Source organism: Trachemys scripta, chromosome 1, assembly GCF_013100865.1.
Source record: "Trachemys scripta elegans isolate TJP31775 chromosome 1, CAS_Tse_1.0, whole genome shotgun sequence".
NCBI classification, from domain to species: domain Eukaryota; kingdom Metazoa; phylum Chordata; order Testudines; family Emydidae; genus Trachemys; species Trachemys scripta.
In genome coordinates this window covers 145,096,671-145,122,250 of record NC_048298.1, presented here as the reverse complement: position 1 = coordinate 145,122,250, position 25,580 = coordinate 145,096,671, and the positions used below count along the sequence as shown (strand labels likewise).

Genomic DNA, 25,580 nt, shown 5'->3' with positions numbered 1-25,580 from the left:
AAAAAAAAAAACAAAAAAAAAAAAAACACCCAAAAAACCTCCTGGGATGCAGACCACTTTCAGGCTACTCTACATCATTCGAAATGCAACCAGCTCTTGGATGGAACATGACATCTTTCTAACAACACTCAGCAATGCTGCCTAGAATAAATCTATTCTGAACAGTGATAAGTAGGGTGAGAGGAATTAAATGGTGAAGTTACAACTTTGGAACCATCTCAGTTTTAACACTCTTCCTTGCCATGAAAACCTCCATCTTATGAAGCTATTATTGGCAAGGGAATAGAGAGTAGAAAGCCAGTAAGTAGCCTCTGCTCACTGTTATGCATGGACTGTTATTACACATTCCCACTCCAATCTCTTCTCTTTCCTCCAGGATGATCATAAACTCAGCCTTGATGAACTTCATCGTAAATACGGAACAGACTTGAGTCGGGTAGGTAGATTTTTTGCATGTCCCATTTGTCAACTTTTAAAAAAGAACAGCTTCACCAATATGATAAGCCTGCTGTGAAGGGAGATCTGGGTGCTGTCAAATTGGTTTAGCACCCCTCTTCCAGTTAATCTTCCAGCCGCTGAGGGAGTCTGTGCATTAACAGTTTTAGCATTAGAGTTCACAAATATTTCACCTCTTATTCCCTTTATACTGATTGGCTCAAATATTTTAGTGACCGTTCGTTAACAAAGTTGGGATTTATTCATCTGCCTCTTAAGTATTCCAAGGTCAGGTTGATTCTTAAGTTTTGCATTGAGTGTTCTTGCTTGTGTTCTCTTGCACATGTATTTGTCTGGTAATCCTCTGCTGTAAACCAGGACATGGCCACAAACGTAACACTGACCATCAGTTGTTAAAATCGATAGAGTCCTGTGGCACCTTATAGACTAACAGAAGTATTGGAGCATAAGCTTTCGTGGGTGAATACCCACTTAGTCAGACGCATGTAGTTAAAATGTTACTTTTATAACAAAGGGTGCCGGAAACAGAGACAAGAAGCAAACCCCCACTGAGTTATTGTACTTGATAACTAAAGGGATAGAGCATTTTGAAATAGTCCTGTTTAAAGAGCAACTTAATGTCCTGATTGTTTTGTACAAGTATATTTCTACTCTCCTAAAAAAGGGGCCTCTCAGCAAGAGAGAAACTGACTGTACAGGGTGCACACGACCTGGGGAAAAAAAAAATTTCCAGCTTTCAGGCCAAAAAAAAAAAAAAAATCTTATAGGTAGATGGTGTAGCTAGTTGATTTAAAAATAAAAAATAAAAAAAAAATCTTCAGACAAAATTCAAAAAAGAATTCTACATCACTTATCTCCCACTTGACTGTTTTTTCTGAGACTTGTAGAAATGTGTAAAATGTGCTAGTTTACTAAGATTAATATCACATAAATGAATTGGTCAGCACTTTGAGCAGGGTACAATGCTGGTTTCACACCTTGGTTGTTACTATTTTGTTGACGGCCGTTTCCTACAAGGTTTGATGCAGCAAGATAACTTTTATTTTGGGTCTTATAGCACAGTAGGGCGAAAAACTTAATTCTCATACAAGTCAAGCTTTTTGAAAACTTGAGAGAGACTTTTTCGGGAAGACTAAAATCAAAATAGCCACATAAAAGACCATTTTGATTTTTGCTTGTACCATAACTTCCGAGCCTTTGACAGTCTGCTGTGGACCGTTCTCGCAGTGGGGGTAGGGGGTCATAACTTCCACAATTGTGGTCCCGTCACACCTTTGACGTTGAAGGCCCATCATCATTGTGAACTCCTGTACCATTCCTTTCACCTGGCCAGCTTGTACTTTCATCTGCGAGCTGGAAATAGAAGTTACTTGTGAGGTTATTTTATTGTGCAGATTTGTAGTACAAATAGTTACCTGGAGACACTAAAAGGCTACATAAGCTCTCATTGTCTTTGCTCTTTTATTGAAAGGAAAGTGTTCTCTCCTTTAGTTTGCAGGAGCAGAGGGGGAAGCAAAGCAGAGGCAGGCCTTTGCTTTCATTCTTGCAATGAGCTCAGAATGGCTTGCTCAATCACATTTGACCACAGTGCCTCAAACTGAGGAAGAGCCTGGTGGTGTGCCCTTACTGCAGTGCTATAACTAGACTACCTTCCCAACCTGCGTTCTAGGGTTTGACAACTGCTCGTGCTGCTGAGATTTTGGCTCGGGATGGCCCAAACGCCCTCACACCTCCCCCTACCACTCCTGAATGGGTAAAGTTCTGCCGGCAGCTGTTTGGAGGATTCTCCCTTCTATTGTGGATTGGAGCTGTTCTTTGTTTTCTGGCTTATGGCATCCAGGCTGCAATGGAGGAGGAGCCAAATAATGATAATGTGAGTACTTATGTTCTAGGCTCATTTGCATTGAGCTAGACATGTTGTTTATCTTGCATCTAAACCTTCAGTCCAGGAACTCTTCCTAAGGTTTTTAGTGAATGGTAGTATTTTCATAACTATGGTCTCACTCTAGTTTAATTTCTGTGCTTCTACATATATGGTCTTCAATTCATGCCTTCAGCAGCTGAATTCCAGCTTACATCCGATCTCATTAACGGAAGTTTCAGCTGTTTCCTGGAACATAAAATTGACTGTAGCTCTTGATTAACTTGTGCACAGACATTATTCAAAGACTGCAAGTAGCTGTCCAATTTAGTGTAAGCATTAGAAATTGATAACTAAACCCTTCAGTCAGAATCTGCTCTCAGTTGACTTTTTGTTCATTGCAGTTGTATCTGGGTGTTGTGTTGGCTGCTGTTGTTATCATAACTGGCTGCTTCTCGTACTACCAAGAAGCAAAGAGTTCTAAGATCATGGAATCCTTCAAGAACATGGTGCCTCAGGTATGTAATGTCTAATCACCCAGCGGTCGATCAGGCTTTAGCTAGCTCAGGATTGTTAACCAGATTAGAATGTTGCTGTCACTGCAAAAGATGTGACTGGATTTAAGGAGTATTTTACTAGTTTTTAGCAGATCTGACTTTTCATGCCAGCCTGTCAGTATGGGTCTCCATCTGTTAAAAGTGGATGTTTCATATTTCTCTTGGCATTAGCAAAGTTATTTAGTGCACAATAACAAACGCTAGCTATACTCCTCGCTGGATGAGTATCACCAGTTATTGGTGTCCAGTAAAGCACTTGACTGCAGCTTCTTAGTATATTGGACTTCTGTTGGCCTGATTATAAAGCACTTAAAGAAATTTAGCTCTGATTTGGATTATATAGCCCATGTCGCACATAACTGCCATAGGCCCTCTTCATCATGGCAAGAAGGAGCTTTTAATGACAGGAAAACTAAACCCATCCGTTTTCTTCAACCACATTCCCATATGAGGTAAATAAGTTGACTTACCACCGTGAGAGGAAAGACCCCTGGCCCCTTGAAGCCTTTTCTGAATTATATTTAAAGTAGTGTATTCCTTGACTCTTATAGCAAGCCCTTGTGATCAGAAATGGTGAGAAGCTGAGCATAAATGCTGAAGGTGTTGTTGTTGGAGATCTAGTGGAGGTGAAAGGAGGAGACAGAATTCCAGCTGATCTTCGTATCATAAGTGCTCATGGCTGTAAGGTGGGTACATTTTCAAATGTCTCTGAAAACCCTATTCCATACTAAGGGAGTCACTTTTCTAACTAGCTAAATTCAATGCTGAATTTATGGGATGTTAGTTTTTTCGATGATAATATAGAAGTGCCCTAGAATTCCAGTGTGTTCCCCTTAAATTTATTTTCCTGCCTGTGTATTTGTCCGCTTGTGCAAGAAACAGTGTGATGTATCTTCCATGCAGGTGGATAACTCCTCACTCACTGGTGAGTCAGAGCCTCAGACCAGGTCTCCAGATTTCACGAACGAGAACCCACTGGAGACCAGGAACATTGCTTTCTTTTCCACCAACTGTGTAGAAGGTAAGTGGCTTTAATACTCCATAAAATGTGCACTAATGTAACACGGGGGGTTAAAACATTAAATCAAGAAACTGCTATGGCAGTATAAATGTTTAATGTGTAACTTTAAGTAGTTGGAAGCACATGGACTCCACTTCCAACTCCCATGCAAACAACCAGGGTATAGCCCCTGAGAGAGGCTGTTTCTGATAGGAAATTGACAGTGTGTAGTTAGACAGTAAGCTTCTGCAGCAATGTTAGCTTTGAGTTTCTGGTTTCCTCCAAGATGTTGCTTTACTTGACTTCTATTAACTTAACTATTTCAAATCTTTAAAAAGGAAAAGGAACATGGGTTTGTACAGCTCCCCTGGCATTGTTCTCACCCAAAGGCCCAGTTGAGGTCTGGGGCACTGTAATATAATATTCAGACACAGGTGTTGTGTTTGAAAATAACGCAGCTGCTTTAGAGAATTCCAGTGCCCCTCAAACAGAACTAGTACTCCTCCTGCAGAATTCTTCAGCAGACTCAGTGGCTATTGTATAAATTAGCCCCTCCCTTTGTCATTTGAGTGACAGACATGTCCCGATGTAACCAGATAAAGTGCAATTAGGATTTACAAATAAAAAGTAGTGTCGTTTTTGGTAAACATGTGGGGCTCAGTTCTGCCCTCAGATACACATGTACATACCTTTATGGCAACACGCATAATATGCCTAGATCACTCTGTCAGTCCAGTGTTGGAGCAGAAATGTTGTACTTCGTAGCTGGTTGACACTTGTTATGTTGTACCAGAGGGATAGGCCCCAAAATAGGGACTGGCATTTGGAAGGGATTCCCTTCTTCTGCCGTAATAAGCAAGCAAAAGTCTGTGCCTGCTTATGTCATCTTGTGCCTGGCTTTCGTCATCCCTTTGTCGGAAAGCTATCTGCCCTCTTAAAAACCCTGTGGGTGCACTGCCATGCAGCAGGTCCTTGTTCCCTAGTTTGGAATCCAAGGGAGGAGGTGTGCAGGAAGGCTGCATGGCAGTGGTGGTTTTATTTACACAAGAATTCCTGCTCTGGGGCTGGGATTCCTCCTCATGTAGGCTTGATGTGGATGAGGGCGTAAAGGCTATTGTGGTGTGAACAAACATGGTGGTTTTAAGTAAATGTATGGAGATCTGATTAAGCACCTCCAAACTCAAACCAGAGCGAAGTAGCTTTCTGTGTTTGGCATCAGTGAGTACTCTATTAAAGCCTGTTATCTCTCACTTCCAGGCACTGCCCGTGGTGTTGTCGTTAACATTGGCGATAATACTGTGATGGGCCGTATTGCCACTCTCGCATCTGGACTGGAAGGGGGGAAAACTCCCATTGCAACTGAGATCGAGCACTTTATCCACATCATCACTGGAGTGGCTGTGTTCCTGGGAGTCAGCTTCTTCATCCTCTCATTGATCCTTGAGTACACCTGGCTGGAGGCAGTCATCTTCCTCATTGGAATCATTGTTGCCAACGTTCCTGAGGGTCTGCTTGCTACTGTCACGGTGAGCTGGTGGGGAATATCAAGATGGTTTGAAATCAGTTGCGCTTAATCTTTCTCAGATTGTACTTGAAGGCAAACCATAGCATAGCAAAGGGTATTCTCATTGCTGAACAGTCTTCTTGGTCTGTGTGGGTGGGGCCAACCTGTGATAGTGATTAATTTAGCCTGAGAAACAATCCCATGTTTCTGCCTAGTACCAACTCATCCAAACTACATTTGAACCCTTTGCAAAATTAACCACATTTTTGAAACTCTTCAGCTAGTGTAGGTGGGACCCCAAATTACTAAATCACAAAATAAGTTTCATATTGCAAGACTATTAACAACTCTCTTTAGTCAAAAGGTCAGGACTGTAAATGCAGTTCCCTTTCTGATACAGTGAAAAGCAGGAGACTATCCAATGTGGTGACATTTAACCTCTTTACTTCAAAATAGTGTGTGTGGTGCAGGGGGTTGTGTTTAAGTAAAACTCTTGTGAGGGAGTGGTAACTGCAGCTTCTAAACGCAAAATTACTGCACTCTAGTGCCAGTTGTGGGCTATGTAGAACTAAATTAGTGTACAAGCACCTGTCTGATTCTTCCATCTTTCTCACTTCCTCTCCCAGGTGTGTTTGACGCTAACGGCCAAGCGTATGGCTCGTAAGAATTGTCTGGTGAAGAACTTGGAAGCCGTGGAAACCCTGGGCTCCACATCCACCATCTGCTCCGACAAAACTGGCACCCTGACTCAGAACCGCATGACAGTTGCCCACATGTGGTTTGACAATCAGATTCATGAGGCTGACACCACAGAGAACCAGAGCGGTAAGAAAAGTTCTCTCAATTAAAGTTTCTAATTAGCATGTTGTGCTAGAGGTGTCTTAGCTTACAGATAGTGTAAAAGGACTTTGGTGTCTGGAGTGCAGAGTTGGAAGGATTTAGAACTTGTCTGCTACAGTTCCTGGTTAATCAATATAAATTATTGATTTATGGCCCCATGCTAACTTCCTCTTTTATCCTGAATGTATATCTCATTGAACTGATAACTCCTAGACAGTGAGCATTGGAAAGATCACTTCCCCTAGTTCCAAATCAGGTTTTGGATTTGATCTAGGATCTTGATGTTATCGTTTGGCAAGATATCAGTCTTATCACCACTCAAAGTAGAATCTTACAAGCCTATTATGTAAAGTGCCTGTAAATCATGAGTTTCAGTCCTAGCTCTGCCACTGTCTAATTTTTTCTAAACTAGAAAATGTTGTTTTAGTTATCAGGTGCACTTGCACTGATGAGGAAGACTTGATTTTTCCCTAGGTCTGATCGTGCTTGTCTGATCCAGTTTTGAAAGTGGCTGTGTCTAGTCTACACTAGTACTTCAACCATCTTTAATACAGTGCAAAGTATCAAGCTATATAAATACAAAGCATTATTGGAAGCACACAAAGTGCAGTATAAACATTTGGGCTGACGATAGTAGGAATAAACCAGTGTTTATTCAATGAAGAAAAATCTTTGAGGCTTAATAGTTGTGTCCCTCCCAACTAGCAAATGACTTTTTAAAAGGCTTTTGCCTGGTTTACTCTTTCCAGGGAAACCATGTTCAATTCTTGTCATTTGAAGCTCCTCAACAATAAACATGGGGTAAATGGAGTGGATGAGTCCTTTAAGTTCTATCACAGGGATGACCATTAAATTAATTTTGCAGACTGGGCACAGTGAGGCCAGGACTTCCCTAACAATGAGTGGGAGAGCGGGAGTGGAACCCAGGAATTCTGATTCCTAGGGTCCTGATCTATGAAAGGAAGTCAGTCTGACCCTTGCTACTACTGAAAACATAACTAGTAGTCTATAGAATCTAGACTACAGAAGCCTATTCTTAAAATATTTAGCTACTCTGTTAATCCCCAGGCCTTTCCCTACTCACCACCTGCTCCCCAGAGTAACTTATGACTAGATGAGTGACTAAAATTTAGGGGAAAAGAAGCAGATGCAAAACACCCAGTAGGACAAATACGAGCTTTCTTATAGTCTGAGGTAGAAAAGACTGAGACTTTACGCCAGGTCTGCACAACTCGTAAAGCAACGAGGGCTTTATTGCTACAAAGAAAACAGCTGAGGGCCGAAACCTCCCGGCCCTGCTGGAAACACCCCCCTCCTCCCCCCAGCACCGCACACCCCCCCGCCCCCCCACACCCCCCCCCCCCCCCCCCCAACACCCCCCCCCCCCCCCCCCAGCGCCGCCTGCCCCACAGAAACAAACCCTCCTTCTGCTGCGGGCCACACAGTGAGCCCACGCGGGCCGCATGCGGCCCCCAGGCCTCATGTTGTGCAGGCCTGCTTTACGCTGAGCTGAATGAAGCCTTTTCCCATATCTATTTGGCACCATAACATTTCCCTTCTTCCCCTGCTTCCAGGTGCCTCCTTTGACAAGAGTTCTCTTACCTGGGCTGCTCTGTCCAGAGTTGCAGGTCTCTGCAATCGTGCTGTGTTCCAGGCTAATCAAGAAAATGTACCTATTCTCAAGGTGAGTTCAGTTAAAGGCATTCTAAACTATCCTGACAACCGTTTTTTGCTCTGATTTGTCTAGACTGGCGAAGGCAGTGCAGTAACAATTTATGCCCTGTCTGTCACATGCCTGCCAGTCCCAGGATTGCAGTGGACGTGTAGGGAGGGAAGGCCAGCTGGTACTCCTGGCTTTTCCTGTGAACAGACCCATAGAGGAAAGCTGGAGAAACAATTTCCCTTTCTGTGCTTCTGGCAGAGGTGGGAGGTGGTTCTGAGATGTATGGCTCCTGCAGCATGATCTTTGCCTTCTGCTGACCCCTCACATCTGCAGGTTAAGGGAGTAGAACACATCGGGCTGGGAATGTGCCAGAGCAAGGTTTCCTACACCGCTTGGTGCATTTTTTTTCCTCTCCTCTTTTTTGGTTATTCCCGCATAGTATGTGGGGAGTGGGTTCCATAAAAGTATACTTTGCTTTAAAGAAACTGGCAGTGGTGGGCATAGGAGCAGAGTGAGCAGGTGTCATAGGATCTTTCATTAACTTCACACTACACTTGTGCCTAATCTTGTCTGACTTTCTGACATAACTGTAGGTAACTAAAGCAAATGCCACATGGCGATAATTGTGGAGGAGAAATGCTAAGATCCAGCCTAGTCTAATGTCTGCACAAGTAAACGCTGGATACAAAAGCAGTGCTTCGACATGTTAATTATGTCACTTAATGCATTACTGGAAGGTGCTTAGATACTATGCTTGATAACAGTGTAGAAGAAGCCATGTAGGACAGAAGAACTGTCTTGACTATTCAGCAATACTGGTTCTGTGACTATAAATCCTCTATCTGTTTTTAATATCAATCGGCTACCATGCAATCTTATACCTATTGTAATCCTGATTCTTGCATCTCTTCGTTCATGACTTGAAGCCGTTAAAAAGTAATTTCTTATTACTGTAATACCTGTCTGCCACAACTCGTCTTAGATTGTCCTGTTGGTTACATAACTTTCTCCACACTCTAGAGGTCTGCTTGACTTTGGCTTCAGCCTTGTTTGAGATGCTTTGTCTCTTCACTGAAAGAGTGAACGCATGCAAGTTTACAATGTGTGAAACTTTTTTTTTATTTTAACAGAGGGCAGTTGCGGGTGATGCGTCTGAATCTGCACTTCTAAAATGTATTGAAGTGTGCTGTGGTTCTGTCAAAGAGATGAGAGAAAGGAATGCCAAAGTAGTGGAAATACCATTCAACTCTACCAACAAATACCAGGTAAAAGGGAGCAAGACCCTCCTGAGGAAGAAGGGTTCCCAGCCCCTATATGTTAGTTTATACAAAGTGCCTCAGGGGCTAGATCATCCCTGTATAACATGCAGTACTGTCTGCAATGGGATTGCATTGGCTGCAAATAGGGTTTTATTTTTTTGTTTTGTTATGTATCTCAGTGTTGTGATGGGAGACTAGGAGAGGTTCAGTCTGGGGAACTAACCAAATTGCAAATGTGATCTTTTAAAATAAATGAAACACACTAGAGAGTTCTCGACACCCACATATAACCAAGGTTGTGGGAGAGGACTTGCCAGAATTCCTGTGTTTCCAGAGTACTTTAAAGGGATCTGCCTTAATTCTCCAATTCACTATTGAATACTTGGAATGAGTGTTAAGCACTTTCTGCCTATGCAACTCTTCCAAATCACTGTAGAAACTAACCATTCTGTGTGGCATTTTTAATGGGAGCAATCCCATTAATCTCATGCTGTACATATATAAAGCTGTAAAAGCTCTTCTCTTACAACCTAGCTGTCTATCCATCTGAATGCCAATCCATCAGAGTCTCGCTACCTGCTGGTGATGAAGGGAGCCCCGGAGAGAATCCTGGACCGCTGCAGCTCCATTTTGATCCATGGAAAAGAACAGCCGCTGGATGAGGAGGCAAAAGATGCTTTTCAAAATGCCTACCTTGAATTGGGCGGCCTTGGGGAGAGAGTACTAGGTAAGGAAATGCAGTCATAGTGCACTGCCAGTGGCTTGGGGTCCACACATAATGCCACAGAAGCATGGATTAAGTACAGGGGGTTGTTCTGTTCTGGCAATGCAACTGTCTCTAACTTACAGGGCACTTCAGCATTTATCTGGAAAGGATCTCTCCCTTGGGAGGGATATGCACTTGTTCTAATATTGGGTGCAGCCTACATGGACATTTTGGGGTCCCATCATACAGGGTATCCGGACTGCTTGGATCAAAATGAATCAATGCATGCCGGAACCTATCATTTCCATGGGCTGCATTATATTAAAAATTGCTGCATTTCATGTAAACTAAGTAGTGCTTGGTCACCTGGCATTGGCAACTAGCCACTAGTCTAGGAAAACTTTTAAGCCAGCAGGAGTGATGCTTACTTTGAATAACATTGACTGGGCTCCTGAGCAGAAGACCTGGCACTAACTTAGAGCTCCTCACCACTGTTATTCACAATAAGTGAATTCACCACTAAACTTGTCTGCTTAGGGGCACAAACTAATCATCGTTATTGACTTGCTGCAGGCTTTTGCCACTTGGCTCTGCCAGATGATAAGTTCCCAGAAGGCTTCCAGTTTGACACAGATGACATCAACTTTCCTGTAGAAAACCTCTGCTTTGTTGGGTTGATTTCTATGATTGACCCTCCTCGTGCTGCTGTGCCAGATGCTGTTGGGAAATGCAGAAGTGCTGGAATCAAGGTATCTCTCTTTTTAAGTGTGTGTGTTGGCATAAGCTAAAATACAAATGAAATGAGTGAGCCCAGTATTCAGACCTGGAAGAAACTAGGTTCTCCTTCGAGTGCTGATCCTTGTGTGTTCCAAATGTGGGTACACGTGTACTGCATGTGCCTGAGACTGGAGATTTGTAGCTAGTAGTGAATACTTCCCTGGGCCCAGTTCACTCTGATGCCATTCTTAAAGGCTAAGACACTTAATTCTTTGGAAGTTTGCCATTTAACCTAACAGAGTAATGCAGGGTCCATGCTAATCAAATAGCGGACTGAAAAAAAATTTTTTTTGATGGAGAGTCCAAATTCCTCATACCAATGGCTGAACTGGTCTGAGTCAGACAAAAGTGGGCCTAATATTCTGTTGGTTCTCTCCTGTCTCTTAACCTCAGCTGGTCTAAAAGTATTGCTGACAGCCCCATAGATAGAAGTCTTCTTCCTGACCAGGAATTGCAAGCTTCCCCACACTGGTCTCTTTTTCCTTCCTCGGGGGAACCACCTGGGGATGGGGAGCTCTATTTCTATGTCCTGTTCCTATCTTGTTGGCCTCTGAAATCCCCAGCAAATGGGCCAGTTGTAATGCAATGGCTATGAAATATCTGGCTGAGCTCAGATTTGCTTCACGGACGTCACCTTGTTGACCCTCTCGCAGTCTGAATTGACATGGCAGGGTTCAACAAGAACAGAGCAACTCTGGAAATAAGACTTAATCTTTACCACAGTTTAGTTGGGACAACAAAAGGAAATGTTAACACTCCTTCAGTACGCACCCTGTCTCTCTTTTACAGAGCGCTGCTTGACCGGATGGGTTAGGCTTTCACAATGTCTGATATTTGCATTGCAGGTTATCATGGTTACAGGAGACCATCCAATCACAGCCAAAGCTATTGCCAAGGGTGTCGGCATCATCTCTGAGGGCAATGAAACAGTAGAGGATATTGCTGCTCGTCTGAATATCCCAGTCAGCCAGGTCAACCCCAGGTACTGAACAGAAAAAACATGGTAGTTAGAAAGGAAAAGGCTGTCTTAGAATAAAGCCTGCCTCTCATGTCTCCCCTGCACAATCCCTTCTTCGCTTTATTTTATCAGAGACTAGAAGTTAACATGTCTAATGCTGCACATTGTGTTTCCTTGGCACTTGTCACATGCCCAGTGAAATGTTCACTTGACTCCAAAATGTTCTAGTAACTACTAGATTTTTACAAATAGCTTTGACGCAAAACCCGAAAAGCTTGTTACGTTAGTGTGCATAAACCAAAAGCAGGACACGCCTTCCTGATTTCATAGCTGCCAGCACTGGTAACTGTGTCCTGAGTGGAGATGGTGGAATTATTAACTGGGAATTTAGCAGATGAACAACTGACCAAATCACCATTGAAGATGTATTTAATGTTAAGATTAATCAATGTTTCAGTGGCTTGAGTACTTAAAGGTGTGCTTTAGTCCAGTTTTCACCCAAAACTTATTTAAACTTCTTTATAATATAACAATATTATTAGGCTTGGAAGGATTAGATTGTTTTATTGGTAAATACCAGAAAACGTTTTCACTGTACATGCACAAACTGATGAAAAAAATCCATCAGTAATTGAAATTTTGAGATAAGCAAAGTAAGAAAAGCACTGCTTGAGAACTAAGTTTGTTTTAACAGTATTTTGTAAATGTTTATATCTGATGTTTGTGTCTTGCTGATTATAGTTTTAACTTTTTGAACGTCAACGCCTACTGTCGTTAAATTGTCGGATCCTTCCCCATAATTTCCCATAACTGTGAAAATTTAAGTAGATAAAAAAATCTTTATATGTATAAAAAAAATCAGTTACCAGTTGAAATTATAAAAATAATTGAATCCTGCCAAGCGTCATTAAAGAAAAGCTTAATTATAAATAAATTACATGTCAAAACTGGACTAAAAGCCCCCTTTGAGGCCCAAGACACTGAAACATTGATTAAAGGTTCATGGAAGAACTCAAATGAAAAGTGAAAATGACTAGGCTGTTTTAACTATCTAAGCTGAGTGGCCTGCAAAAATTCAAACAGGATAAATAGTTATTTTGAGTGTAAGGTTCCTTACTTGTAATGTAAGGAAACATAACTGGAACGCTCTCTTAAAATTTGACTTCTCATTCAACTCCAAAGATAAATATTTTAAATTTTAAATCAAACCAGGTGGTTAAGATTCTCAGAAGTCAAAACAATACCCTGTTCCCTCAAGAGTTCCAAATCTGAATTTTTTGGGTGGGCAGAGGAACTGAGGAGCTCTGGGGATAGCATTCAAAACTGATCTTAAGGTCCATAGCACCGAAGTAGGGTAGATAGATTTCCAAAATGAAAACAGTCCTATGGACAGATTACTTAGGTTCTCTTCAGGACTTCACTTCCCCTCACTGGTTAATACATGGCGCCTTCACTACCCGAGAGCACAACATTTGAAATATTTATCAGGCAAATTCACCTATTCATAAGCTGGCTGCTTATAGGGTTACTGGGCTGCCTGCGTTGTTTAGCCTGACCAAGCCTTTGTTTTGCTTGGAGAATCTCCACAGAGCACTTGTGAACTGTGAATAGAGGGCCCGTGGAATGAATTGCTGAGGAAGATGAAATATTGTGGTTAGATTTTTTTGAGAGGGTAACTTCATAACACTCGTGTGCTCATACAGGCCAAGTAGAATAACTGGACCACATCTTTGGGGGTCTTGGTGGCTGGCAGTGAGGTCAGAAAGTAACTTCCCCTTATGTACAATGTAGCATCATTAGCTACATGTATTATTCATTTGGCTGATAATGGGTGGGATGCTGGACTACATAAGAGCTGGTGGTCTAATGTAGTCTGGCATGAATATACACCTTACGTGGGTAAGAAAATCTAAAATATTAGAACATAACATGAGCTGTGTTTGTTAGACTATTTTGTAATGGTAGGCTAGGTTTCCTGTAAGCTGTGCAGCTACCTTCTTAGTGCCACACAGGCGCTCAGGGAACCCACCCAGGGACCTGCTAGGGTAAGGGTGCCCCTCCCCCAGCCTCAACCTAGCCCAGCTCTGTCATGGTCGGAGTGCCCCTACCCCGCGGGGCCTGGACCTGCCGGGAGAGGGGTGCCTTTCCTGCAGCTGCAGCCCCAGCCCCAGAGCTGCCGTAGCAGGGAGAGGCGCCGCTTCCTCCCCCCCAGCCAGGTGCTGCTGTGGGGGGAGAGTCCTCTCTCCCTGCCATAGCCCTGGAGCACCCTCCTGCACCCCAAACTCCTCATCCTCGGCCCCACCCCAGAGCCCACACCCCCAGCTGGCGCCCTCACACCCCTGCACCCCAACTCTCTGTCCCAGCCCACACTCCAAACCCCTTGGCCCCACCCCCACCACATTAATTTTATGTGCAACAATATGAAAAGGATGGGTCACCTCCATATTGGTGCACATAACAAAATTCATTCTGCACATGGGTGGGAAAAATTAGAGGGAACACTGACCGTAGAAGAACACAGGAATAGTCTTTCTTCCCTCTCCTACGGTAAGAGTTGGTCACACAAGATTCCAAACATTATAAAATTTGGAATCTCCTCCTTGAAGGCAGTACTTTTAAGTATATTAAAAGCTGCAGCTTCCCTTTTGTAGTGTGTATAAGAGTTGTGGGTTAATGGAAGGTGTGTGAGTGTTTTTGTTAAATCCTAGGGATGCGAAGGCCTGTGTTGTCCATGGCACAGATCTGAAGGACATGACCAGTGAACAGCTAGATGACATTCTGACTCATCATACAGAAATTGTGTTTGCCAGGACATCTCCTCAGCAGAAGCTTATAATTGTGGAAGGTTGCCAGCGACAGGTAATGAGAGAGTGCTAAGCTATTTGATCATCCATAAAAGTATTCGCTTTAAACTACCAGCTCAAGTATGCAGCATGTTCAAGAGCAACAGCATGGCCTAGACATCTCTCACCACTCTGGGGGATGTCTGCCCAGTTGTGCAAGGTTTTCTTTATAGTAACGGCAATGGCTGCAAAAGCATCTTGTGATGCTGGTCTGAGCCACAGCTAGGTAGTCAGTATAGACTTCATATGTGAATATGGACATTATGAGGAAAGGTGTATGATCTATAGTGATGCATGGCCCTGAAGTGATCTGCAAGGGGAAAAGTAGTTGCTGAAGTTAGGTTTAAGGTCTAAACACTTTGGAGGGGGGAGGCTTTACAACCACCCCACCCTAAGACCAAATGTGTTCTCCAGAGAAAGCAGCAAGTCCAGATATGAAATTCCTGACTGACTGCAGGCTTCAGAGAGGCATACCAGCTTTCTGTACTTCAAAGAAGACACAGGCTGTCTTTTCAAAGATCCTTCACTGGTCACCTACAACCTTGATCGGGTCCCAAACATAGCACTAAAAGAGCTGTTTCCAGCTACGTCGTCCCGTTCAGAAAAATAGCTGATCAGGGTTGGGGAAGGGATAACGGTAATACCTGTGGAAGATTGGGACACTCTCAAGGGAATGTTACAAGTTTGCACGTTCCTATTGTAGGAACCGAAATCTTCCCTTTCTCTTTCTCTGTGCATAGGGAGCCATTGTAGCTGTTACTGGTGATGGTGTGAATGACTCCCCAGCTCTGAAGAAAGCAGACATTGGTGTTGCCATGGGTATTGCTGGCTCTGACGTCTCTAAACAGGCAGCTGACATGATTCTCCTGGATGACAACTTTGCCTCCATTGTAACTGGTGTAGAGGAAGGTGAGTTTCCAAGCCCCTGTTGAACTTCAATTAGCACACTAAGTGTAGCCACTTACTTGGCTATACCCTATGGGATAAACTAGATCTCTGAAAGACTTCCCTTTACTGTGAAAGTGAATTATAAACCCAAGTTAAGTCTTACAAAACCTACCCAAGCAGGAAATTCTACCCCCCCAAAAAGTCATTGGGATCTGTACTTAATCTGGGTTAAGGGCTCCCTTGGCTACTAAGTGAAGGGATTCCAAGGCTAGGGGTAGGCCTGAAGCCTGTTGTTAAAGTAGGGCTTTCTGAGCTACAGTTAGGGTTACTAAGGGTATGGCCTACGCAGCAAAGAAAAAACTCTGGCTTGCTTGTGCCAGCTAGCTCGGGCTTGCAGGACTCAGGACCTTTTTATTGCAGTGTAGACTTCCGGGCCTGTTCTGAAGTTAGTTAACTTATTATCCCACTTCTGTTCTCTAATATGTGTTGGTAGCCGTGGAAGTAAGGATCCTAATTTTGATCTGGCTGTTCACCTCCAGCAGAAGTGAAATGGAAGGTAGCCCAACCATAGAGCTTCCCTCTCCCCATGCCTGCTGTTGAATCCCCAGCCACAGCTGCTTGCGATGACTGAAAGGTCTTGGGTTTTGAGAGGGCATTGGCAGTTGGAAGTGGGAACTCACAGGAACAGTTATGTCTGAACTCCCCCAGTGAACTTGAAAATAAGATGGTTCCACTGAATATGGAGAAAGGAAACCTGCTGGTGGTGAGCTGAGATAGTGATACTGCCTTCGTGATGACTTGAATAGAATACCCGAACTTCCACTGCACTGCAGTTCTGCTTGTGATAGAAGCTCTGCATAGAAGGAAAACTAGTGTGTTTAGGCTTTCAAGCACCAGTGTGTTAGCTTTAGAAATAAAGCTTTCTGTAAGCCGCCTGGCTGCCATGTGGTAGTAAAGAATCTGTATTTGTTCCTTCCTAGGTCGTCTGATCTTTGATAATCTGAAGAAGTCCATTGCTTACACCTTGACCAGTAACATCCCTGAGATCACACCTTTCCTAATCTTCATCATCGCTAACATCCCCCTGCCCCTGGGAACAGTCACTATTCTCTGCATTGACTTGGGCACTGACATGGTAAGTACCTTAGAATACCAGGGGCACATATGGGTTCGACATAGCCCTAAAGAACTTCAGATTCAAGAGAATATGGAACCAGCTTGTTTCTTAGCCCTGTAACAAAGCTGGTCAGTAGATACTCTTTCCATAGCCCAGTTTACCTGTCTCCTGAGAATCGAAGCTTGATGGCTTAGAGTGTTTTGCTCCTCTCTCAGGGCCAATATAAGGGCAAGGTACTACATATAAGCCCTCAGTCTAACTTCATTATTTGGCAACAGGCCTGTACGTTTCTTAGCCACTATAATGGGACAGAGGGGAAGCCGCCCACTCCTTTTTGAAAATAGAAAAGCATGTTGTTTTCAAAGCTCCCAAGTATGCCAACTCTTGTCCTCCACCCCAAAGGTTCCTGCTATCTCCTTGGCATATGAGCAAGCTGAGAGCGATATCATGAAGAGACAGCCCAGAAACCCCAAAACGGACAAGCTAGTGAACGAGAGACTGATCAGTATGGCCTACGGGCAGATTGGTAAGCTGCTGCTTTGCTTCATCCTTTGGGACTGTGCTTGGCACTGATGGGGGGCTGGCTTGGCCTCAAGGGGGATTGTGCAATCAGTCTAGGGCAGTAGCTGCTATCAGGTTTCTGTAGGGTACAGGCTTTTGGCCACATAGGCCATATTGTATTTGGGAAGCCAGAAATTCAGGCTTTTAAGAGAACTTCAGGCAACTGCACATAGTGGCTGCTTGTGCAGCTTACTTCATCCACTGAATCACTTTCACAGTAATTTTATTTAATTACACAGCACTGCAAAGTAGCTGGCGGCCAACTAGTTCTCCTTGGGTTCAGACTTGTTTGGAGGAACATAGATCCCATTGTTAGTTTAATTAGAAATAAAAGATTCTCTCCAGTATAGCCCTGTACACACATCATCATTAGAGGCTTGATGAAAGGAAGTACAAAAATATGCCACAGTTCACAGGGTGGTTAATTGCAGCAGACCTTGAAGCTTCATTAATGTAGCTGTTTGTGGGGAACATGGGATGAGGCTTAAAATGGGTGTTTTCATCCTGTGTCCCTGATCCAGAGTTTCAGGCCTTTACAGTAAAGTATGGAACATGGGTAACTGTACAAAATTGGGGACATTTTCCTTGGGGAGGGGGAAGGAACAGATGTTAGATGGTGGTCAAAGGAACAGAATGTTATAGCTGCAGAAATGCAAATTTCCTGTAGTTAGGGGTCCAGTAAATGAGAAAAGAGGGACTTAATGTGCCTGGAGCTTCCGTGTAAGAAACAACTCCTGTCTAGCAAATCACTTGTCTGTGACCATGTTTCACAGATTGCATAGCTTTATCTGTCACTTTCTAATCCAATCAGGTATGATCCAGGCTCTCGGAGGCTTCTTCACGTACTTTGTAATCCTAGCAGAGAATGGGTTCTTGCCCTCCTCCTTGATAGGGATCAGAGTGAAATGGGATGACCGGTGGGTGAATGATGTGGAGGACAGCTATGGGCAGCAGTGGGTAAGTTTGAGCACAGCGTGGGGGCTACAAGCCAGATTACTAATGTGCATATCCTGCATTGGGATACAAGTAGATCTGCACTTGGAATGGAGAAGGTGAATGTATGAGAGCTAACACTCTTCCTCCTCATTTCCAGACCTACGAACAGAGGAAAATTGTGGAGTTCACTTGCCACACAGCCTTCTTTGTCAGCATTGTGGTGGTGCAGTGGGCAGACTTGGTCATCTGTAAGACCAGAAGGAATTCAGTCTTCCAGCAAGGGATGAAGTAAGTGGTGTGGGATGGAAAGGTTTTAAGGAGGAGTCCATATGCTGCTGCAGCTGGCAGGCAGTGGCAATAGTCTTCACTGTCTCTTCAGTATAATGTTGGGCCTATCTCAGCAAGCGCAAAACAATTAAATAAGGTGCATTAATCGTGGCATAGTGCTGATTAGGTGCATTAATGGGTCAAGTAGAGAGGCTTATGGCTTCTGAGCAATCCACTGTTCTCTGTGATCAGACAGAATATGACTAGGTGGACAACTGACTGTCTCTGATCCTTGGCTGTAAGAACATCTGAAGATAACTCATTCTCAAATATTGACTGCGTTGTGAAGGCCATGCGAAGATCAGGGTGAAATAAAGAGGGTTTAATTCCATAACTGTTTTGTACAAAGAATATCCTAGCGAATCAGATTCCCCAGTGAAAATCTGCGTGTTTGGTGAGGAAGATGCCTTGGCACTAATTTTTCTGTCTTTCCTAGGAACAAGATCTTAATATTTGGTCTCTTTGAGGAGACTGCCCTGGCTGCCTTCCTCTCTTATTGTCCTGGCATGGATGTTGCCTTAAGGATGTATCCACTGAAGTAAGTCGTGTCTTGATATTTCAGCTCACAGTTACTCCCCAACAGTTGCAACAGAACAAACATTGCTAAGATGTGATTGCATAAATTGACTCTCCAAGAGTTTGAGTAGCTTATAAAATGTAGCTTTGGAACTCTTCACTGGATCGAGCCTGAAGAATGACCTCTTAAGTCACCCACTGGTAGTCTCTTCTTAGCTTACATTGCCCACCAGAAATCCATCCCTCTCTCTCTCTCCCTCCCCCCCCCCCCCCCCACCCCCCTCACCTTGGCAGGTGACTATGATGATGAAATCTCTTCAAAGCACAGGGCTTGTCTAAACATAAGTTGTACCACTTCACCTATGCCAGTGTAGTTAAGCAGCACAACTCCCTAGGGTGCCTGCAGTTACACTAATAGAGCTTATTTATGTGCAGGAAGGGGAATAGTGCCTTGAGATCCTCAGATGAAAGATACTATAGGTGACTTGTCAGTCTGTAGGCCTCCCTTCCCCAGTTGCTGAAGTGCAGTCCTCTGCTGCAGTGGGTTGTGGCATCTGTTTAATATTGCACAACAACTCTTCAAGGCAGGAAGTGGAAAATATCCTGTATCTGATTGATTGAAACCAGAATGGGGAATTTAGCAGCAGAATGAAGTTGAATTTATCCAAAACTAAACAACCATTTACAATTACCCCTTGTAGTCTCAATGAGAAAATTACTGGGACTTTTAAATCTACAAAAGCTGGCATTCCCAGCTGTACAGTGTCACCCAGTGTGATGCTGAGGCACCAGTGCCACTTCTGCAGCTCCTAGATATGATAGTCTCCTGTGTGAGTGGCTTGTGCTGTGATAGTTTGGATTCAGAAGGTTCAAAGGTTACCTGTGCTTGGAAGGAAATCTTCCTAGATCAGAGTGCTGGGGGTGGGAGGAGCTAATACTAAATGGGACAAAGGTGCCGTGGCACACCTTTGTTGGAATCTTTATCTGGAATCAGATTAGTTTCCTGTGGGAAAACTCAGTGGTAATTCTTGGCCCTGGTGATTCTTGGTTCAGCAGAGCCCCTTGCAGAAGTTACTGTATTGGCAGGTCTGGACTTGCCTCCATTCAGTGATCTACACAATTCGTAGCATAAATGCGAAGATCTGCTGCCAAATGCCAGTTAATGAATCTTTCTGCAATGTACTGTCTGTATTCTTACTCATGTCTGTTTCTCCGAAACAGACCAAGCTGGTGGTTCTGTGCCTTCCCATACTCTCTCCTTATCTTCGTGTATGATGAGGTCCGAAAACTAATCATCAGACGGAGCCCTGGAGGTAAGAATATATGGTTCCTGTGTACTGAGCACTGTTACATATGCAGTAAAAATCTCAGCCCTGTTGAGCAGTGTGTTCTTAGTCTCTGGGCATCAGGGCACAACATTGCAATGCTGGAGAGGAGGAGAGGGAATCCCCAGTTGCCATTTCACATATATCCCATTGCTTATAGGGGTTGACATTTTGGAGTTGCACTGTCACTTCATTTCTTTAAAATGAGATTGTAGTAATTATAAAATGTGATTTTTAAACTCAAATTAGGGACAATACCAATTGAATAGTGATACTTAGTCTTGAAGCCCAGTTCTTCCTGTGTGTGAACGTGCCATAGGGATGGGCAAAGTTCATCTAAATTTGCCCCTTATCACTGTTCTGGTGTCATCACTAACAAATAAGGTTCTGATTCGGTATTTTGTTCCCCCTCTTGCCACTGCCTGCAAGGCGGGGGAGGGAAGAACTACCCTGAAGATTTGCTACTGTGGCCTTAATCTCTCTAACATCTGAGTTCTTACTATGCTCAGATTACGAAATACTTCCTCCCCAATCTCTTTCCTTTCCCTGGAAGTATTTACACACTGTACTAGAAAATAATGGTTCATGTTTGTCTAGCTCAGGGAAGTCAGAGCAGTTTGAAAATTGCAAGTCATCAAGTATTTTGAAAGACTTTCCATTACAGCAAGGTCACTTAATCTTGCATTGACATTCATTTGTGCTACTCCACCTAAGAGTTCAGACGTTTAATGGACAAGCTAAGCTAGGACGACCAGACAGCAAATGTAAAAAATCGGGACAGGGGAGCGGGAGGGTGTAATAGGAGCCTATGTAAGAAAAAGACCCAAAAATCGGGGCTGTCCCTATAAAATCAGGACATCTGGTCACCCTATATATAAGCGGCTTCATGAAATTGACTTAGTTCGTTCTTTCTTTCTCTTTTTGTAGGTTGGGTGGAAAAGGAAACATACTACTAAAATTCAACTGCAAAACCAATGTCCGTGCACAGCACAGCCCTCCACCTCCCCTGTGTATGTGTACGTTCAGCATTTGAATGCAGAATTGTGCCCTGAAAAGAACGAAATGAAGAACGAAGTGAACCCGAAGAAACGTGGACTGGCGGAGAAGGGGGGAAGGGAGTTTCTTTGACATATCAGTCTACGGCGATGAAAGATGGGAGTAGTTTTTTATGTGCCTTTTTGTTTTTTAAAAGGAGAGAAATGTTAAGATTTTAATATTTGGATTTTTACAAATAAAGATGGATTATAACAGGATGCTTCTTGTGTGTATTGTACATATGCTGTATCAAATAATGCTTGTATCAGAGCAATGTATGGATAAGAGTGTTCAAAACTCATGGAGGTGCAGACACTAGCTCCTGGTACGTTGTGCTTCACGATGATCCAAGCAACTCAACTTCTCTACTGAATCAGTTCTATGCTGTCACCTGTTGCCACCACATTTTAAATTCTGCTCTATAAGTGTTAGGTTTGTTATGTGGTTCATAAAACTCTGTGGGGATCCCCTAGATCAAAAATCCACATTACATCTTCCTTCTTTCCCTCTCCCAATCTAATTGGAGCAGCTTTCATGGTTGCTTTTTCTCATTGAGACTATGAATGAAGCCTTTTGTCTCCTCCCTGTTCAAGCTTAGTGACAGCAGAGACATCACCCTGCCAAGCCACCACATCTTGTGGAAGGGACTGGGGAAGGACTGCAGAGATTTTCTGCATTTTTATACAATTCTAAACCCCTCTTTACTGCAGCAGGAACATTGGCATCTTGTTTTGATTCACCAGCTGATGCTGGTTGACCTTGGTAATGAATTCATCCCTAGGACTCTTCCTGCAATGCACAAACCTTGGTACTTAAGAGCGGAAGTTGTGGATTTATGGCGCATGGAGAAGGTTCATTAAGAGAAATGGGGAAACCTGCAGTTCATGCACATGAACCTGCATTTCAGCCCTATCACAATGGAATATAGTTCCTTAAGCTTGACAAGCACTGAGCAATTTGTATGACACTGTGATGGAGATAAAGCTGCATGTGTAATGTCCCTATGGGGCAGCCACTTTCTTCTCCTCTCCCCCTTCCTCCCCCACATCCTCCCCACCCCAAAACAAAATCCCTAAGGGGAATTGTTCCTCTTGACTTCCTTCCTTCCTGGTTTGTTTCTGCTAATTGGCCAATGTGCTCCCCACTCTCCTCGCTAGAATTCAAACAGCCTTTCCCAGTCACTGCAAGCTGCTGCTTCCAGACTGTCAGCCTCTTGAGAGCCTCCTTAGAAGTCCAGAAAAATGCTTCATGGGGCAGGGAAGGGTCTGCTGAAGGTCAGTGCTCGTGACTGAGGAGTTCAACATGGACCTCTGTACAGTGCACTAAGAACTGGAAGGAAAACTGCCCATGGGAGAGGAGAGGAGGGATCTGGGTTCTAGGCATGACTTGCTGTGTAACTATTTCACTGCCTACTGCTCATCTTTAAAAAAGGGACAAACCCTTCAAATGAAAGGTGGCAGAGAATTGCAAAGTATCTTACCAAGGTAACTTCCTAGAACTTTATCTCTGCATCTGAGGGAATGAGGGGAGATCATACCCAGCCACATCAGCGTTAAATGACCTAAACAACGGGGCTTCCTCCTTCCTTTGTGGAGAGAAGGAACTACTTCAGGATCTTGGATCCCAGGATTTTTCCTGTTCAGCTTTTTAATGGCCCCTGTACTGAAATTTCCTGATATTTATAAACAATGCTGAGCTGCTAGCTACACCCCAGACAGTCCATATTTAAAGAGAAAACAATTCTGAAGCTGAATCTGAAATAGAAATAACCAATATTTAATGTACTTGATTCAGTTGGAGTGAACTGGTGAAGGTAGCCATGGCTTTGCATGTATGGAGGAGTGGTGGGTTGTTTGGTTGGGGGGGAATGGGGCTGGGAGTTGTAGAGAGCAGGGGTTAAAGAATGTGGGGGAGGGGAGGCTAAGCAGAGTAGGAAAGAAGCCCCCCCAGGGAAGAGTAGCATCAAGGACTTCTGGGGTGGCTTTGCAAATGCCTCAGAATTCCAGTCTGAACAATGCTTAAACTTTTAATGCTAATCCTTAAATGAAGTGAATGCTGAGTGCACATGGCACTGAAATTTAAGAATGGTGTGTGTGGATTATTATTTTTTAATGAAACTCATACAAACCCCCTTCCCTCCCAGTGTTGGAAAGACTGAAGATTGAAAGTGTGGAAGTGCATTGTTAGCTTTAACTCTGATCTCATCTCTGGGAATAACCAGAAGCTTAGAAAATACTAACAAGCAAGTACACTGTATCAGTGTCCCTTCCCAAAATGAAGAGCACATCCTAGTAAACTCGCTTCTGCTTAGTAATTAGAAATACCATGGTATTCACTCACTATTCCACTTGCATTTACATTGCTAACTCCCATGATACCTGCAGGGATATGTGCTTAGCCACTTGTGAATCCAAAATATCTATAGTGGAGACAACAGGTAGATCTTCATTGTTCTGATCAGATACGTATGTGCCTCCAAACATGGATGGTGCAGATCTGTGCCCAGACTGCTGTATTACAGGACTCGCAAGATGAGAGTACAAGGCAATGTGATGGCAAAAAAATTATACACCTTGGGGATGTCTGTGTAAATCTGGTGTGCTATGCTAACATTGGACAGCACCTGCAATCTGTGTAAATCTTTTGTGTGTTTAGGTCAGGGTATCCAGTGTGTGGATTCTTCAAGCTCCTACAGAAATAACAAAATGTGTGTAAGCAAAATCTTTACTTCAATAACCCTATCTTACAAAGGTGAGGAGTGATAGCACATGAGAAGTTGGCAGTGGTGGTAAGGCAGAGGTCAGGTTATTTTAGGTATGTCCTTGCTTTCCAGTGTCTAGATTTTAATTAAAACTTAAACTTTGGATTTCCCGGCTGGCTGAAGCTTGAGTTTTCTAAACGTTGTTTCTGTGTCTGCTGCATTGTCATTCAGGCTTTGAAATCCACAATGTAGGGCCCAATCACCCAGCTCCAGCAAGCTCCACTGCTAGGATGGAGCCACATCTTTCTCCATCTAAACACAGGCTAACAGGCAAAGAATCTCTGATTTGATTGTGGTTTAGGCTGTTTAGAGCTTTGTGTTTAGTAACCCCATGTCTTGAGTTTACCCTGGAAGTTAATTGGCAGCCAGTGCATGGTGCCAAGGATTATTGTACTAGCACTTGTGTGGTCACAGTCTCACTAGCCAACTACTTGAAGCTTGACTCCAGGCAGAGCACATTGCAATGACAACCTTGTAGAAAAGGTTGCAAAAGTGGGGGAGTGATGAGCACCGCATCAGTGAGGAAAGGATGCGATCTCTTCCCCCACCTGACGATTAAAAGAGCTTCTGGTTGTCAGAGTTCAGGGCAGCTGCACCTGTATTCCCCCTCAGTAGTTCAGCAAGGGCACCCACCGTCCACTTCCAGCTCCCCACCTATTGCGTTTCTCGGTGACGATGCACATCTTTCTCTTCTGACCAGGGTATTTCTGGTCTGCACGGTTCCCTGCCTTCCTGGTGTATTTCCAGCAGCCGTTCTGCCTAAACGGCCCTGCTGGCTTTCTCTTCAGAGACGGGTTTCAGAGTAGCAGCTGTGTCAGTCTGTATCCGCAAAAAGAACAGGAGTACTTGTGGCACCTTAGAGACAAATTTATTTGAACATAAGTTTTTCGGATCGATGAAGTGGGCTGTAGCCCACGAAAGCTTATGCTCAAATAAATTTGTTAGTCTCTAAGGTGCCACAAGTACTCCTGTTCTTTCTTCAGAGATGGATACCACAGTGATTTACAATACAGCACTTCCTATATAAGTCTGCTTTAGTCTTAAGATGGTAAGCATTATGGAGAAAAATGTATTAAAACAATAAGAGACCCTGCATGAGTACTAATAAGCTTACCAGAGATCATACTACCCTAGGGGTTTCTGAGTGGTCACAAGTCCATCACCGCTTCTGCCCAGAACAAGCACCCAGTCTTATGAGACCTCAGTAGATCAAGTCCTTCCAATAATCCCCCCCAGGATTGGGGCCCACTGTGGACCAGAGTGTCTAATCTGTTTGCTGGATCAGGAAAAAGGCCCTGAGTCACCTAAACTCAGGTGTTTTATGATCAAAAATACTTTTCTATGGCTGTTGGTCTCTGGAGAATCTCATTTGGAGAGCTAGGTGTATGCTAGTTCAGAGGGCTTCAAAGGCTGATGATGGGGGAAGGTCATTAACATTCCCCCCCGCCCCACTGCTGGAGAAGGTACATAAATTGTAACCACACCACATACACAATGGCATTTTTAATACAATGTACCTGAACAGTATTAACTCTAATTCAAAAAGGCTTCAGTTAATTCCATAAACTTTATCTTAATTCCATAGCGTTTGTTCCATATATTGTCACTCTACCGGGGCAGCCGGGGGCCATGGTCCCATCACTTTTAAAAGTGGGAGGGCTTTGCTGTCGCACTTTTTACCTGCCTTAAG

At 43.6% G+C, this 25,580-nt stretch overlaps 1 protein-coding gene across 2 annotated transcripts in view; it reads left to right on the top strand.

The window, feature by feature from the left end:
• The window catches only part of ATP1A1 (ATPase Na+/K+ transporting subunit alpha 1), a 30,579-nt gene extending 9,232 nt beyond the window's left edge, over positions 1-21,347 (top strand). For both annotated transcript variants that reach the window (XM_034788755.1, XM_034788766.1), the window contains exons 3-23: positions 377-436; positions 2,126-2,329; positions 2,722-2,835; positions 3,426-3,560; positions 3,778-3,895; positions 5,132-5,400; positions 6,005-6,203; positions 7,793-7,902; positions 9,012-9,146; positions 9,675-9,867; positions 10,420-10,595; positions 11,469-11,605; positions 14,290-14,440; positions 15,165-15,333; positions 16,293-16,447; positions 16,832-16,955; positions 17,802-17,947; positions 18,084-18,214; positions 18,690-18,791; positions 19,991-20,082; positions 21,022-21,347. In XM_034788755.1, the coding sequence (XP_034644646.1) occupies positions 377-436; positions 2,126-2,329; positions 2,722-2,835; positions 3,426-3,560; positions 3,778-3,895; positions 5,132-5,400; positions 6,005-6,203; positions 7,793-7,902; positions 9,012-9,146; positions 9,675-9,867; positions 10,420-10,595; positions 11,469-11,605; positions 14,290-14,440; positions 15,165-15,333; positions 16,293-16,447; positions 16,832-16,955; positions 17,802-17,947; positions 18,084-18,214; positions 18,690-18,791; positions 19,991-20,082; positions 21,022-21,050 (2,949 nt within the window). In that variant the 3' untranslated portion in view covers positions 21,051-21,347. The remainder of the gene's footprint in view (positions 1-376; positions 437-2,125; positions 2,330-2,721; positions 2,836-3,425; positions 3,561-3,777; positions 3,896-5,131; positions 5,401-6,004; positions 6,204-7,792; positions 7,903-9,011; positions 9,147-9,674; positions 9,868-10,419; positions 10,596-11,468; positions 11,606-14,289; positions 14,441-15,164; positions 15,334-16,292; positions 16,448-16,831; positions 16,956-17,801; positions 17,948-18,083; positions 18,215-18,689; positions 18,792-19,990; positions 20,083-21,021) is intronic.
• The last annotated feature ends 4,233 nt before the right edge of the window (positions 21,348-25,580 follow it).